Source organism: Lates calcarifer, linkage group LG10, assembly GCF_001640805.2.
Source record: "Lates calcarifer isolate ASB-BC8 linkage group LG10, TLL_Latcal_v3, whole genome shotgun sequence".
NCBI lineage: Eukaryota > Metazoa > Chordata > Actinopteri > Centropomidae > Lates > Lates calcarifer.
This window is the reverse complement of record NC_066842.1, coordinates 10866155-10883821: the sequence shown is the minus strand read 5'-3', so window position 1 is coordinate 10883821 and position 17667 is coordinate 10866155. Positions and strand designations below refer to the sequence as shown.

The window sequence follows — 17667 nt, the reverse complement described above, 5'->3', positions numbered from 1 at the left end:
ACACACACACACACACACACAGTAACACAGCTTCAAACCATCTCCTCCACACCTTTCCTCTAGCTCATTCACAAGAGTGGATAACAAACACTTTGCTTCTATCTTCAAGGGAGGTGTGGAGGCTGCAGAAATCCATAGTGATGAATATAACAAAGCTCGCCAGCTCTATGAACATGAGGCAAGACAAAATAAAGAAAATCAGCTCAATACCCCATTTTAAGAGTGAGCAATTTCCCCCTTTCATCCTCTACTCAAATACCCTTGAAAATACTTAAGTCTAATTTAAACCAGCTGTCTTTTTGTTACATGACAAAGGGCTTCATACGATTACAGTATTCAGTGCTGCCGGGCTCGGAGCTGCGGGTTCAAAATAGCTCCAACTGATATGATGAACTAATTCTGGGACATACTCAAATTGCAGCTTTTTTTGGACAAAAACACACACAGACACACACACACAATCCACTAACACTTTTTAATAATCACACCATGTTATTAATGACATTATTTAAGTCTAGTACAGCAGATGAGCGGGGGCATTACGGTGAAGGAAACAGTGAAGATAAATACCCAGGCTCCTTAAAAAAAAAAAAAAAAAAACCAAGCATTAAGTTTGTTTTTATCTACAATTTTGACATTATTAGCTTTATAAATAAGTTTTTACTGTTGGCTGGTTCCTAAACAAGAACCTCTCAGTGGTATATATCAATTTTACTATTGTGTTTACAAATATTACTGATGCAATTAAATCTTCAGCAGGATCATATTACATAAGGATCTTATGTAACATTACTCCCTGAATACTCTGAAAGGACAAGTCGATCAGTTTGAGAGAGATGGGAGGTTCTAATCCTGTGTTTTCAGTTTTAATAGTGTTATTATGCTACTGCACTTATTAGAAATTACTTTTGTTAAAAAATACCATAATCCCTACAGCATCAAACATATTTTACAGTAATTGCCCCAAATAACATACCATATGTATATGAATCCCTCTAGCAGCCGTAGTAATAATGATGGGGGCAAAGGAAGAGTCAGGTGATGCTATTATACAGCAACAAAGTCCACATTAGAAGGAGGTCAGGGAGTACAGAACAGTCAACAAAACATCTGAGACCCTTTTCACCTGCGAGTCAGCCTGGTCACCCTGGTCTTAACTACCTACCTATTTCCCATAATTATAGTCGTTTTTGTGCCTAAACCTATATTAATTTAACCATGGAGACATTTTATCATAAAACTGATTTAATTTTCCTACAGTGAATCGTAACGATTTTGGCGGAAACAGACGAATGATGTCGCCCTGCCAATAGTGGCATCAGGTTAGAAAATGCTTCTATTCTAGAGGGCATGGACAGACGATGCATTTTGCTGTTTAATTTGAAAGACTTGGCATTTCTCAGTGTTGAGGCCAGAATAACACTGCTTTCCACCTTTGTCTTATGCCCAAGGTATAATGTAGACATAAAAAACATGATAGAAATTTTCTACAATGTTACAAAACCCTATGGTGAAAGAATGTCTTATGAATGTCTTATGAACACACATTTACAGAACATCCTAATAACCACTACAGATGCACATGTTTACTTGCTGATTCAGTAATTTGTACAGGCGTGAAAATGGATGTATTAAAAGGGGAGGGAGGCCCACTGAGGCCCCATATGTAGATTCTTATTTTCTTTTGAAACACCACTGTGGATGAGTGCAGAGAAGACTTGGTGCTGGACTGCCCAGGGTGATGCTGAGGGTTTTCTTGAAGAATCCAGACATGAGGAGACAGAGTGAAACTACCACTCTCTCAGTCTCAGTTGGCAGTGCACTGCCTTCCAACACCCAGCTGTGTTTGTTTGCTGTGAATTAGCAGGCAGCAAGAGTCTACATGCTCGCTCAATATTACCCACATCACACCATAATTAGAGAGGAGTGCACTATTAAAATGGTCGTCCGCTGCTAAATCATCAAGTGATCATTCGTTTTTAGCATCTGTCAAAACATTTTTTTTATACCTGCGTTCCTCTGTAGCATTTGCTGACATTGGGAAGCATGTAATCGCAGAGGCATAAAATTTACATATCACCAGGAACGCTGCCAACACTATCTGTCACTTAAATGTGACAGGTCAAGGCTCTGAATCCACATAATGTGCTGTTATTATAATATTCCCAATGACTGTGACAATTCTCCTTTGAAATTCTATAATTATTCATTTAAACATCTTCTCTCTCCTTTGATTGGTGTAATTACTATCATCCTCCTAACAACTGTGAACTCCCAACTCCCAGTTAATGCAACCAAAATACTGAAGGTTGCTGATACAAGCCCAACAAGGACAGAATCAGGCTGTGAATCTGGTCAGGTCCAATCTCAACTCCAACACAACTATGTCACGGATCAAACAGCACAGGGGCTCACAGGAGCAGGCAGAGGGTTTCTGAATGCCAAACAGCCACTGCTGCTCAAACAGATGTTAGCTGCACCACCTCTGATATCTGAAAATCCCACCCAGCACCTACAACACAAGCCCCTGCTGACAATCAACAGCCCCACAGCACAGGAGCTTAATAACCATGTGACTCCCCGTATTATTATTTGTATTTTTGTGTTGCTGTTGTTGCTACCGCCTTTGTCTTTAATTACAAAGGGGCTTCATCCATTAAAATTACATTAAGACCAACAAGAAAATAATAAATCAGTCAATACCGAAAAAAAATTGCTGTTAAAAAAAAACGTGAAGCTGCTGATAAAAATGACACTGGCTTAGCACATATTCTAAAAGCAGACTTAGCAGGCGACAGAAGGAGACGATAGCATTCAATGCGCAGTACTTCCACAGGGCTTAGATAACAGAAAGTCAAGCAGGAGGAAGGCTTCAGGATGACTGCACATGAGGACTTTTAAAATAAAAACCCAACGCACTGGTTGCCAAAGCTAAAACACCGAAAGCAACACTCACCCAAAATGTCTTGTCTATTAACCTATGAATCATAACCAAAACTGGCACGGGCCCACTCGCAACTGACACGTGAAGCTTCAGGCAAACATTTGTTCTTATGAAAGCTGACACTGTCGAAGAGTACACTTGGAAATATCAAAAATGAAAGTTTTAGACGTGGACTCGCCTGTGGTAGCTTTATGTCAAATGAGCAGTAAGTACTGAGCACTTTTTACCTAATGAAGGAAAATTTTGTGCATTGGAAATCAGCCTGCATGAATTAACAGTATACTAGATACAGTATGCATCTGTAATAAGGGAGCTCAGTTGAAAGTAACCATGTTCATGCAAATTATGCTGTATATACATTCTAATCATGTGTTCAGGGAATATGGTGCTACCACAGAAAACAGGAGATAAAGAGATCAAGGGAAGTGAGGGAGTGTCTGTACCATTCTTCTTTTTTTTTTAGAAGAACAGACTGTATAGCTGCCGAGAGGTCATGGCCGTTAGTCACAAATAGAAAATAACACACCTTACAGATGATGATATGATGATGATATTAATGTGAGAAAATGATTTTTAATGAGATTAGTAGTATTTGTGTTTTGTCATGGGCATTTAGCATGATAGAAATGACTGCCATTCATCTCAGTCACACTTTATTATTTTGTACATTAAGCAGCTGTGTTTAATGTGGTTTCACACCAGTGGGCGGCTGACATTTTTCCCGAAGTAAGTGGTCTGAGACTACAAAAGCCTTAATTAACATCTTAGTGCTACTCCAAGACGACACCACCACCAACACACACAAACACACACACTGGAGGTAAGATGCCCTGAAGAAAAATATGGCATGCACAAACAGCGTCTCCACTGAGATTGAAGCACATCATCTTGCATATGAGGATGTGGTTTATGGTGGCCTTCGCAGGGTCATAAGGCCAAAAGATCGTCACCCTATCCCGGCCCAGTGGTGCTCTGTGGCAGCTGCACGGCGCTGTCACAGGATGGAAATAAGATCCATTTACAGCAGTGCTTCAAAGAGGACCTCAGGGACTTTCCAAGGTGCTGGCAGCAGAAGTACCTCTATCCACAGCAGGAAACTAGGAGTCATTCACTGCTCCATTTACTTTAAAGTGGAATATCAAATATAACACAATGTTCCAGTGAGGCAAACAATAGAGAGACTGTGTTGTAGCACTTTCATTTCAGCACAGACCATTTCCCCCCCTTGTTCATATATGTCATAATGGCATCAACCAGCTAGGCGCAGTCACCTTACTGGTGATTCAGTGGCAATGCAAATGACATTATGTGGCGAGGCGTGTGGTGCGCTGAGCCTGCTGCAATGCCAAATCCTGCCATCTGTGGACCAATAAGTTTCACAGCAGTGTGATTGTGAGCTGAAACAAGTCAGAGTTGGAGCCAACATTAAAGTTGAAATAGGTGACCGGGGTTTCTGGGTTGTACAAGCACAGGATGAGTCAGAAATCAATTAACTTTAAAGGCATGAAAATCTAAAAAAAATCAGTCAAGTGGAGTGGCACTCAGCCGTACAGCTCTGTCTGCCTAATAAGTAGTTGCCTCCCTTTAATCAATCACATTTCATACCACATAATCACAATGACATGCCCTCTATCAGAGGTCAGTCTGCTTGATCTGTGTTCTGTTTCTGCTCAGTGAGTGGACTGGTACTGATGCTGTATCAGCACAGTTTACTAATGTTGTAGCTGCTAATGTCTGAGTGATGAATTAGTTTGAGTCTGGACTGCCGAAGCTGTCGTTGTCATGTGACACTGACGTAACTGTGGCCATCTCTCTACAGTGATATGCAGTGGTGGAAAGTAAACATGTACATTTACTCAAGTACTTGTACTTAACTTATGCATGATACTTTGCTCAACTACATGTCAGAGGGAAATATTACTCCACTATATAGTTAAGTAGTTATTTTTACAAGATTTCACATTAAAAATACATGATGTGCAAAGTTGTATATTACAGATTAAAAAGCTTCCAAACCTTCTGGCTTGTGGCCCCTTGCCACATTTCAGATGTCTCTGATTTATTAATTCCACAAAAAGATTTAATTTAATATTTGTTTGCAACCAAAAAAGGTAAAATTGTCCAATATTTCATAAAAGATTCAGTTCAAAGGGCAAAAAAAACAAAGACAAATTTTCATTGAAGAGCTTTGTTTTTCTTCTCTCATACCCCATTAATCATCCCACAACCCCTCAGATTTAAATTGTGACCCTTTTGAGTTCTCTTACTTTTATAGATACTTGAAGTACATGTTGCTGCTCATACAGTACTTCCCTACTGTATGTTCAATAGTCTTTTGAATGGGCAACTTTAACTTTTACTTACTTGAGTATTTTTACATATTGTATTGGTACTTTTAATGAGGTAAAAAAAAAAATAAAAATCTGAATTCTTCTTCCACAAGTGTCTTGCAACTGAAAATTCTCAGTTCAACAAGACTGCACATAATATTTGCACAGATTTTCATAATATTTGCACACATTGTGCTTTCTCCAGTGCAGTGAAGTGTCCTTTTCCTGTACAATCCTCACAGCAGACAATGTTTATTAAGGCTCTCTGATTATTAAAGCATGTTAGGATGGCAACAAATGTGACTGGGAGATACAGTATATCTGTTAGTGAAGCTCGGGTGTTCATGTGTTTGTGTGTGTGTGTGTGTGTGTAAACTCACCAGCTTGCGTTGACACCAACCACAGACGCCACAAAGAGCCACCAGCCAAACAGCACACACTGTCACTGCGAGGGAGACCAGGAACACACTGAGGGACACTGAGCCTGTACACACATACACACATACATACATAAACAGACAGAAAGAGAGAGAGAAAATGAGTGATGCATTTTTGCATTCGGGGATATATTTTCTTCATACTGTGGAAAATAAAAACAGGGGATTTTTGCTAGAGAGATGATTGTATGTCACCGTAAATCATGTTGTTAGAGGGGCCAACCTGAAACAAAGGTGGGCCGTCTCCCTCCATGTTTAATTGAATAGCCAGGCAGGGCTGCCATTTTTACATTCTGTCATAAGGAGCTGAGAAATACAATCTCATCACTACCCCCGTCGTGCCGGAGCATTTCAATACCTTTCCAATAAGGGCTGCAGCCAGGCATCACTCAGCTGCACACACATCACTGTCATGGTGTCACAGCTTGTTAACTGACAGGCTTGAAAGTGAAGGGAAGGGAGGAGGAGAGGGGGTTTAGGTGGGGAGTGGGAGAGGAGAGGGAAGGCTAGGGAGGCTGGGGCTGACAATACAACAGAGCTCATGATTAATGGGTATCAGTAGATGCCCAGTGAGAGAGGTGGCTCTGGAAGAGAATCATAAAAAAACATCATCTATTGCTGCTCGCATGTGTCTCAGTATGTGTGTGTGTGTGTGTGTGTGAGACAGAGAGGATTCACACATGCACCTGTGTGTCTCTGTGTTTACGCACCGGTTATGATAGTGACAATAAGTGGATCTACCCTTGAGAGCACTCTGCATTTTAGTTAGTTCTCCGCATTTAAACAACTGAATGGCCTTCACTTTGGAGGACAGGGATATAAAGCCTCATTGAGCTTTGGTATTTGCACAGTGGGGGAGATGCTAATGTATTCAAATTCGTGATTTCCTTCTAACAATTCCGATTCCTAAATATACAGTGATAAACGGGTGTCAGAATGCGTTTTCACACTGCTGAGTGACAAACACTGACAAACACCCATGCTTTCCTTTCAATAACTCGGTTTGTCTTCCCCCCAATTGCTGTCTGCATCTCTTCCTTTGCTTGTCACAACTGGCCTTTTCATCTCACTCCTCCATCATATCTTTGCTTTATTCTCCACCTCACCATGTCCTCTGGGAACAGACGAGCTCAAAAAGGAGGAACGGTGGCGGATAAACTTGTTTCATATGGAAAATCAGAATGGGCATTGTATTCCACAGTCTTCCCTCAGCCTCGACTGCTGTTCTGAAGTCTACGTGACACCCAAGGCCACTTGCAGTCAGAAAAGAGGGAGCAGCATACACAACAGCTAAGACCATGGACAGCCAACTTAATGACAGGTAAGTGATGATTAGACTTGTGGTGACAGACAATCCTTCAAATATGCACTGGGCATAAAAAAATTACCATTTTCTTTTGTGCATTTGCATCGAAATCTGTATAAACATGGCAAAAAAACAAAAGAAAATCTTGGGCTGTGGATGGAGAGGCGTGGGCAACACAGACTGTACACTCCACAGGAAGAAGCTGGAGGTAAACGAACTCTGCAGCACAGAGTGAGTCCTCAGTAAAAACTAAGATATAAATTGTCTTGTTAATTTCTCCCCAACTCGCAGTTTTTGTGTTGATATGTCCTGATTTCTGTCATATAAATCAAACAAACACATTTAATAAGGGAGCAAATGAAAGGAATTAGATCATGAAGCGAGAGATTAGAATATTGTTTTGTTTTTCACCTTTTTTTCCCCTCTCTAACTGGTGCTGCCAACTGCTTTTCACCTGCCAGTGCCTGATTTGCACCATCCCCCTTAGACCCCTCTATAGGAGCTGCATCCTTATCTCACAGTTGCATATTATTCATTATTGTCCAAGCGTTGATAATGTCATTGTATTTTTATCCAAATTCACTATATATTATTTTTAATTCACATCTAGTCAAGACTGTTTCCAATTCTGTTTTATGTACATGTGTTACTGCTAGTGCTCTCATACTACGTAATACATTTATGTTCCTCACAATTTAACAGCATTTAAAGGTGCTGTTAACATTTCTGCTTACATTTAGTGTTTCTAACCTAAATCCACTGTGTGTATCCTTAAGGTTGAGTGAACTTGCATTTCCCTCCTCATAAAACAAAGCTGCACTGTTTGCTTGTTTAAATACCAACACATTTCCTGATTGCTGTGTTTTTGGTGCATACTGCCACCTGTAGATCAGTGGAGTACAGTGAAACTATTGGCAGGAATGTGTACCTTGTCACCCACATGTATCCATTCATAAAAATATTGTTCTGTAGTACTACTGGTGTACTATTGTAACGCCAGGGGAGTTAGCCTAGCCTCTAACTCCCTGGTAGACCAGCACAGCAATGAAACACAGCTCTCAGAAGGGTTCAGTAATTTAGTGTATAATGTACAAAAGTGACAGTGAACAAACAACTCAATCACAGTGTCCATATAACCAATATCTCTCTAAGTCCGTTTTAATAATGTCCGCATAAACAAAGTTCTCTGCGCACAAGGAGCCTGTAAAAAGGAGTCAGAGTGAGACCTCCTGTTCGTAAAAAGTCTCTTGCTCACCAAGCCGGAAACTCCGACGTTACCTCCAGTCCTGAACGCAGGTGCAGAAAATAAGCGGCAGGCTCCCGGGAGAGACGAGACGGGTTTGTGGGGTTGTCCAGCGGGATGTATCCGCCATGCAAGAACAGCAGACTAACAAAATGACGGACTTGTTCGCGCTGCCAAGGGCTGACAGACTAATGAGCACTGGGACGGCCGAGACCTCTTCCTACAAAGTCTCAGGTGAGTGCGCGATGATGCTTTTAAAAACGCGCCATTCATTTGACTAGCGGTGCGCGCGTGTGACGTAGTGCAGGTGCGTCCTTAAAGGAGCAAATCACTCATAAAACCCGGAAGTAAGTTAGCGTTTTAGCACTACCTGTTCCCTTGTCCCAGAGTCAATGGACTTTTTGATATATGGCTAAATGAGACTACAGAGGTTGCTGACTTCATAAAACTGCTTACGAAAACCGACTGGCACTTAAAGGTAATTAGTTGCTTGTAGGTGCAAAGTGGAGTTGCATACTTATCCAACTGTGGCAGCATTTTCAATCAAAATTATCTTTGGTTTTCATGGAGCTAACTTTGTACAAGCAACATTTTTATATATATATCTACAAGAGGAGTCAATGTGAGATTAACACTCTTTACCAAGTTTGGATTGTACAACATCCCTTCCCGTGAAGGTGCTCCAACCAGTAGGAGTCACTTGTGGTAGGTACCGACAGCAGGAATTGAACTCTGCTCTCTGTGGTTGATGGAAATCTGCCCATGCACCTACCGCCTGAAAGATAAGAATCCTGTACATCTAAAACATCCCACATTATGTGAGTTTATCTCCTCAGAACAGCAGCTGCCCCAGACTGGAAAAGACTCTATCCTACTTGACTGGTCTTGTTCTGATGGTGAAAGTATAGATATAATCACTGCAATAGTCTTTACAAGCTGGTACAAGTGCCCCCCCATTATTTATCTACAGTCAAAGAGGCTGCTAATGGTAAAGACACACATCCATGCCCTCGTGAACACAAGAGGGTCAGTGAAACATATACAGCTCCTGAATGATGGATATCTCTATTCACAGATGTTCAGAAATAGACACAAGCTATATACTCTGCTACTGTATATTCATAGGAAGGTCAATAAAGTTGAGTCCATTAGATACTACAACATCAGCAATGGATCTTAAATAAGGAGAGCTGGTCTCCAGCTCGGGGCATCTATGGTACCCTCAGTACTAAGTGCCTCAGTGATGGATGTTCAGATTTTTGAAGGGCTTAAAGAGTCAGGTGGATCTGTGAAAGCCAGCAGCTGATGTAGAGCCTGAAGTCCTGTGTTCTCTCTGAAGGTCAGAGGGTGGGGTGGTGGGGGGTATGGTTTATGATCTGTGTCAGTCATGAGAGCTAAGGGAGTAAAAAAGAAAAAAGCCTCCAAATAAAACGCAGCAACCAAAGGGGTCACGTTCCTAACTCAGGAATGGACAGCTGGATTCTGCTTCCCACTTCATGGAATGTAACTTCCTTTTTAGAGAAGCACCATGAGCAGGCAGTGCAGAGGAATAAAAGGAGGAAAATACACTGTGTTGAGGTATTAGGGAGATATGCAAATCTTCAGCACTATGGCTACACAGAAAAAAAGAGGCATCATTAGAGTAAGAGAAGCCTGCACTACATAACAGCTATCACAGTACTCAGGAAATTCAATTTATCTTTCCCCTTGAACAAAACAAAACTTGTGGCTTGAAATACTCTCACAGGTGACACATTAGTGAAGTGGAAGATAAAACAGCGTTTTTACGCTATAATTTCATGAGAACAGCTAATGTAACATAACTAATCCTTACTATATTTTAACTAGGTGGAATGAAAACTACTTCCAAATAGAGGGTGATGACTCACATCTGAAATGGCACCACTAAAACTGACAAGTGAACTGAACAAGCCATTGAACCCTTTGATCAGAAGCCTTTAGAAGTCAGAGCACTCTTGAACTTGAAAGTCACTTGTTTGCTTGTTTCTTTTATATGCACATAAAAGAGAAAATAAATGGCTTCATGTACCGGGGTGAGCGGTGACAATGATGGTGTAAATGAGTTTGCAATAAACCCTTTCACTGAAGAGAACAACAAAGGCCGAGTCGTGCAGGAGGTTAAATATGGACATTTAACGAGTAAGGCAAAGATGGAAATTGCAGAAAATATCAAAGTGCAGAGACTTAAGTAGTGCATAGCAGCACTGAGTACAACAAGCATCACTGTGGTTACACAGAGTGGTACAGTGCATGTAGGTGATCTGGCCCACATGCAGTGAGCTAAGCCAAGCAGAAAGGGACCAGTCCTCAGGGGTAGAAGAAAATTGCTAATTGGACAGGCGGAACTGGAGCAGTGACCAGTCAGCAAAGCTGCCACACCGCATCTTTATGCTGTGACTGAGGTGGAGAGGGCAGTGCCTCAGAAGCTCTGGGTGCAAAGCTCATAGCCTAATCGCCACTTCAAAGTGCCCCCTCCTTGTACGGGAGTCTGTGCTCTGCTCTCTTTATAGCCAGGGTAATCCTCAGATGTCACTCAGACGTCTTTACAGTCTGTCCCCTCTGAGGCAGAATCTGTGTGCAACAGCAAAATGTTACTTACTTCCACTTATATTGTGATACAGAGTATTTCAAATTGCTTCTATCTACCTTCTGGCTCAATTCTGCGCCACAGTTTATTGCTTCTGTTTTACAGTTATTTCTCAAGACAAAAGTCTCCGTGGTAGTAAGCAGCACATGCATATGAAGGCGTTCAAACTAAATATTTCTCTTTGCTCAGTCGCGCAAAATAATGTGTGGGAAGAGCGTAAAATTGATTCAAGAATGGAGATGTGGATAAAATTAATAATTACTATGGTTCCAGGTAAATAATGTTATTGTCAAACAAACTGATGAGGTGACATTTCACACAGTGAGCTCAGAGGTGGTTGCTACCAGTGCTGTGGTGTGCTCAAAGGACAACCTGTTGTTTTGGCATGTTTAGTCCTTTCACTGTTGTTGCAAAGCCAGCGAGTCTGGCAAGGCTTAATAGGCATTTGCTTGAGACAGGACATCATTTCGAGTAGGATGGAGGACAGATGATTGACAGTTCTCGCCCTCATGCAGACATCATTGTAAAGCCTTCCTACAGTTATTTAAATGAATGTAGCATTTGGTGGGTGGGCAGTGGTCTTTGTTGTAACTATAACTGTTTTGGTTTTCCGGTTAGAGCTGATAGGAAAAAAACAAACTTTTTTTTTGATCCAAGAAGCTATGAAATGTTCACGACCCTTGACAGCACATTCTTGTTTGCTTATTGGTCATATTCCCAAGTTTGATTTTCTGACAACATCCTGTATCTTGGGAATATCTGGCAGGGAACTCTCAATTACTGGATGTCGGTGCTTGTCAACAACATTTTATGTTATGATACCATGCAACAATAATTGTAAAAAACAATGTAGACGACCTTATGTTCATTGTGATGGATTATGTATCTCATGCAAGTTGGCAGCCAGCATCAAAAGCAAATCGATCCCTGGAAGATATAGCGAACATCCATTCATCAATGTATATGGTCATGGTATGCTTTGGGAGGTTTACGACTGTAATATTGAGTTTATGCAGTTTGCAGTAAATGGGGAGGAACAGGCAAAATTCTGGTATGGTCCTTTAACCTCTTGGAAATCCCAGTCCGCAGTGGACACCAGAGCCCCATGTGTTGCAAATCACAGGGATGTGTAGAGCAGCCAGTGAAATTTTGACAGGTGGAGAGCACCTGTGGTGAGAGCGAGTGTCTCTTGCATCCCCTGTAGGGTAGAGGGAGCTTTGCTGGTCCTCTGTCCCTATATGCTCCCTGTGGCTCAGCTGTGGCACTGCTGTGCTGTCACAGGGGCTGTTTCACAGCTAGAGTAAGACGACTGCCACCCACGTTCTGTCTGCTCTCAGATGAGGGATAAGATCCATTGCAGCCCAGTGACAGGCCGGGCTGGAGTCGGACCAGCAAGACGTCATGCAACACATGCCCGGTGTCACCTATAATGGCACCATCGTCTTATTAGCACCTCTGACACAGAACGGGTGAATAACATATAAAACCCAACAAGATCTGGACACTCAGCATGCAAGTGGACTGAGACTGTAAAAGTTTTCTGATTCTGTCAACTGATGTATATGAGGTATAAAACTTGAATGCAACAGATAAAACAGCCACAATTTAGTCTAGCACATCAACATTCTTATGTAAAATATCTTGGAAAAATACTATATTTCCAGAATGTATATTTATGAGTCATTAACACATCATAGATAGTCTTTGGCAAAGACAGTTTTTTATGTAATTATTTAAGTGTCAACAAACATAATACCCACATAAATTTCTTGGCCAACATTTTAGCAATAGTCTGCTCGCTTATCTACTGTATGCTAATGGTAAACACTCAGGAGTGTGTGAACCAGCAGCCTGCTCACAGTAAGATGCTCAGTGAATAGCTTAGCCTCTGTATTGTAAGAAGTAATACTGTCAAAATGACATACTGCAATGCAAATAATGAATGTATGATTACTGGATATTTTCCCTTTCAGGCTATTTAAAGAGGCATGAACAGAATTAGCTTGGTTTGAATTTGTGCAGTTTCTATACTTCATTATCATCCTTTTCTTAGAGCCATTAAAAAATATCAGCCTGTTGGAGTTGTATGATTTCAATATATTTTAATAAAAATTGTGAAGGTCTGGTTTCCAGACACTGAAATCAACAAGTTGATTTTGAACTAATCTTCTTAATGTCGTGATCTCAGCGGGAAGTAAATGAATGATATCTACTTTTAATTCTGACTGAATGAGTGATAAAGATAACATTTTGGTTACATCTATTTCTTTTGATGTCTTTGATAAGGACTTTATACAGTATGCACAGCCTTGATCTATCACATAATCTATCAGTGTCTCTGCCATAATTTTCTCCCCCAGCTCTGCCTCAGAGAGACTGAATTAACTGGTCAAATTGAAATGGATGACTTTCATATGTAAGCCACAAGAAGGACTCAATACATTTACCAAGGACACTGCCATGCTTTCTAAACAAGCCAACTTGTTTTCCGATTTGTAAGTGCCCCTGCCTCGCATCAAACCCACATTAATAATGGATTAGAGTCATATATCACAGGAGGTCCAAAACACTACAGTAAAAGAGGCTAACTCATCTGCCTAGTATTCTAAGTGGCAGTTATTCTAGTGGTGCATATTTACTGGTGCAGTTTACCAGCTAATTACATACCCATGTAACTGATTTGTGCCAGAGCTGTTATTATTGAAGAAAAGTATTCAGAAATATTAATCTTGATTAATTTCTACATACAGTTGTACCTCCTGGCTTCATGTTCCTCATGACTGAGCAATCCCCATACCCTCTCCATATTTCACCTTTTATAAGTGCTCTTCCCACTTTCACCCCCCAAGTGTCACAATGGGACAAATGACTGTTATATATTCCAGAAACCTGATCAAGCTGAATGAGTCTCTCCTGTTTAGTGGCCCCAGAGCTTTAGGATCTTCTGGCTGCTTGCAAACAGCCTATTACTTACCAGTCCCACTGATGCCCTTGACTTTATTGACTTAAGTCCACATGGTGGCTGTTGATACTCTGGAGGTAGACTAGTGTCCATCTCAGTAATGAGCTTGTGAGCTGTAAACTAAGTCAACCATGACTAACATTATTCCAGATTCAGGGGTATTAAATTGCCTATATAGAGCTGCCTTTAGTTGCTGCAAGCAGAGTTAGGGTTAGCAGTTAACAGCACATCACTGAATTGTTTTATAACCCTTCTTCTTTAGTATCTCTCTCTCTTCCCCTCCTTTTCAGTGACCGTTTTCCAGTTTTCTGTTCTCACATGGTACATATGAAGTACACAGTGGTAACAGTGGCAGATTTATCCCTCATAATTCATTTTAGCGTTTAAAACAGTGAGTTCTTAATTTCAGACAAAGGCAAAAGCTGGTTTCCATTTTCTTTCTGGCGACTCAATTTTGACAACTTGCTGACAGAATTTATCAGCTGTATCTAGAGGCATTAAGCTAACGTTAGCTCCTTGAGTTAGATGAAATGCTGTCTCCAGCTGACTTTTTAATGTTTCATTTTAAAATGAGAATCCTGTAAATGGCATCTTAAATAGGCACTTACATGCATGATAACTGACACTAAAGCTGCATGTGTCAGGCAAAAAATCAGCATCCTCACCAGTTGATGATCAATACAGAAGTCATGAAAATACAGAAACAGCCATGATCTTATATTGCAGAATAAGGCTACAATGTAAGATGTCAGACGGTTATCTCACTCTCTACTAACCCTGTTTAGCTCCTTAGCTTGTTTTCAAAAAGTATGCTTCCACATTGTTGACGTTCTAAGACAAAAGGCTTTTGGGATGAAGACTCACCAGGTAACACTGGCTGGGTTGCTTTACTGAAAACTTCCCAAAAATGGACAAAGCTGCTAACATTACTCTAAACTCTTTTTTAACTTTTTTAATGTGCTTTATAACACCACAAAATAATGTAACCTACTGTAGTTAGTTAATAATACGCTCCTTTGCCTTGGAAATGCTACACTTACACCTGGTTACTATTTTAGGTGTAGCTTGCTAAGTCCTTATACTTTTGCTCTTACATTTTTGGTTTTGGAAAGGCTAAAAGAGGCACCACCCTGCAAACTGTTAAAATGCAGAGTATCACTCGTCTTACGGCTGCATGCACCTCACTTTAATATGTGGAAAAATCCAAAGCTTGACAGTCCTTTGCCTGTGCTCTGCCTGCTTATTGTACAGTTGCACAGGTCACATTTCTTCCATTTTCTGTCTTTTTCCAACAGTCATCTTCACTGAGGCCTGGTGTAGCCAAACATTTTGCTTGGCTCCTCTGACTTCCTACACTCCCTCAGCGTTCACTTTCTCTAACTCTCTTCTCCTCGCCATGTCACTGTAACTTCTAATTTATTGCTGTATCCCCTTTACCATCTGTGTTGAAAGTTGTGTTTTAGTTAATGCTTTTCCAAAAATGGCACATGTGCTCAGAACTGCAAACACACACGCCGATACACACATATTCTTCCACTTGACACAGCTTAAGCACAGTGACATGAGTGGGAACACATGCGCTTTAGGGATGTGAAGGAACCAAGAAAGTGGAGAGAGAACGGTGCAGGAAAAAGCAGAGTGGGAGTGAGGGAAGAGGGACTCAACTGTAATGCTATTGAGAAGCAATTTGTGAAGCTTGTGCATATGCATACAGGCCTACAGTCCCCATCTGCCCACATCATCAGCTCACTGCTGGTGACATCAACCAAGACAAAGAGGTCTCGGATGCTCCAGATGTATTATGTGGGTGGCATTATAAAATCTAATCCAAGTCAAAGTCAATTGTATTTGCCTAAGGATACAGGGCAGAGTTGCATGCATCCATGGTATGTGTGCTTGTGTACGAGTGTGTATTTTGTGTGTGTAGGCTTTTGTATCTATGTCCAATTTCTACTGCCCCTCTGCACATAAAAATATTAGCCTAAATATTTTCGCTCCTTCAAAAATGAGAAAACAATTATTGAGGGTGTAATTAAAGTATTGGCAGGACAAGTGCAACTTTAATTGAATGACAGCTAAATGACAGTTAAATGACAGTGAAGCAGCCTAGTCCCAGCATCTCCGTTATGGTTTATATAAAATCTCATCAACCACCCAACTACACAATGAGCTTAGCTTAAGACTTTTACATGATTATTCACAACCGGAACAGACACACATCTATCGAGCAAAGTTCATGTGAAAAGGCCAGACAGACATTTGTCATAAATGAATTAATTCAGATTCATGACTACCTGGAGGCCTCTACCTTTGCCTCCTTCATTCAATTAAAGACTCTCCGTAAAAAGCACTTTATTACCTGTCTGGACAGACCAGGCAGTAAAAACCCAGGACACTGCAAACCCTAGCCTCTAGCCAGAGGTTAGAGTATTGACTCTGCCACAACCCAGCCAAAGTTGGCTCCCTTTAGACTCCATAAAAGAGCCACTAAAAGATAACTCACGTGACCTGATGCTAACCGTGCGTGTCTGTCTCTGCATCTGTATGTGTGCCCATTGTGGCACACACTTTCCCCCCTAGGAGTCAAAGCCACTAACTTGTACCCTCAGCTGGTGTGATGATGGATCACTGCCTTGCCCGTGACTACAACCTTCTCACAACTGGTGTCAAGAGCACTGATGGGGTGGGGGGAGGATGTAGAAGTGTATGACAGCTAAGTGAGGGATGGCAAAAGGCTACTTTGGAAGGAATAATGGGTCTGATGTCGTCTTTGTATGTGCAACAGGCCACCAAACTGTAATTTACGCTGTCATAGGAGAGTAGACAGAGAACAGAATAACTCTGCTACAGAGTGCATTACATTTGTTCAGTGACTTCTGCTCTCATCAGACAGAACAGAGAATCCCATCTCTCCAGCAACCACCTTTTCCCCCAGGTGACCTTTCTCGTCAGTGGCTGTGCATTAACGGTAAAGCTCTACTATGGTTGAAGTGATCCTGTCCTCCTCAGTGCTGTGGACTGAGCGGAGGCCCCTGGGACGACACTACATTGGCTCTGTGTCAGGAGGAGATTTAAATACCCCTCTGCTTTTAGACTCCAGCTGGACAGACACCACAGAAAATAACCCTCATTTGCATCAGCCAATGTCAATGGAAGGACAAATTAAAGTAATGAAATGCATCCTATAACATTTACTGTATGTTTTAATGTATCTCCTCCCTCTAACTCAAAAGTGGATTTCTTCCAAAAAACACATTTAATAATTAATGATAACATTTAATATGCGGCATGTTCTGCAGAATGAAGTTTTACTTTTTGCAGACAGCCCTATATAAACATAATTTGTTCTTCATAAGCACAGGGTCATCTTAGACGGGCCTTCAGCACTGCTGTCTGTTGCTTGACTGCCCATTGATGTGTTTGCTTGTATAACTGTCAACAATTTACAGCTGGGTAGTACCCAGCAGACTGAGACTTATTGACGATGCCATGCAGCTGCTCACTCGCAGCACGATACAGTCAGGGGCTCATGGGAAATATAGTTTTCCACAACTACCAGTCCTCGTGGCCTTCACTTCTGCTGGGAGCAGCCTGTAATTTTCCTTCCACATTAACTCAATTACACAGCACCTGAGGACATTTTAGCCGTGCTCCATACTGTAATAGCTTGTCTTAATTCTTACTCAGGAGCATATAAATAGTAACTGTCGTGGAGACATGAGCTTGACACTCATACAAAGGGGCTGTTGCCGCAGTCAATATCACCTCAGAGTTCGGGAGTGGCCATAATACCTGCAGTACCGTGCAGGTTGTCACTGTTTGTCACGTCAACCAATA

At 41.3% G+C, this 17667-nt stretch overlaps 1 protein-coding gene across 2 annotated transcripts in view; it reads right to left on the bottom strand.

Annotated features, from left to right (window-relative positions):
* Positions 1-17667, bottom strand: part of syt7a (synaptotagmin VIIa) — a 74905-nt gene that overhangs the window by 40418 nt on the left and 16820 nt on the right. For both annotated transcript variants that reach the window (XM_018681958.2, XM_051073335.1), the window contains exon 2: positions 5655-5758. In XM_018681958.2, coding sequence (XP_018537474.1) covers positions 5655-5758 — 104 coding nt within the window. The remainder of the gene's footprint in view (positions 1-5654; positions 5759-17667) is intronic.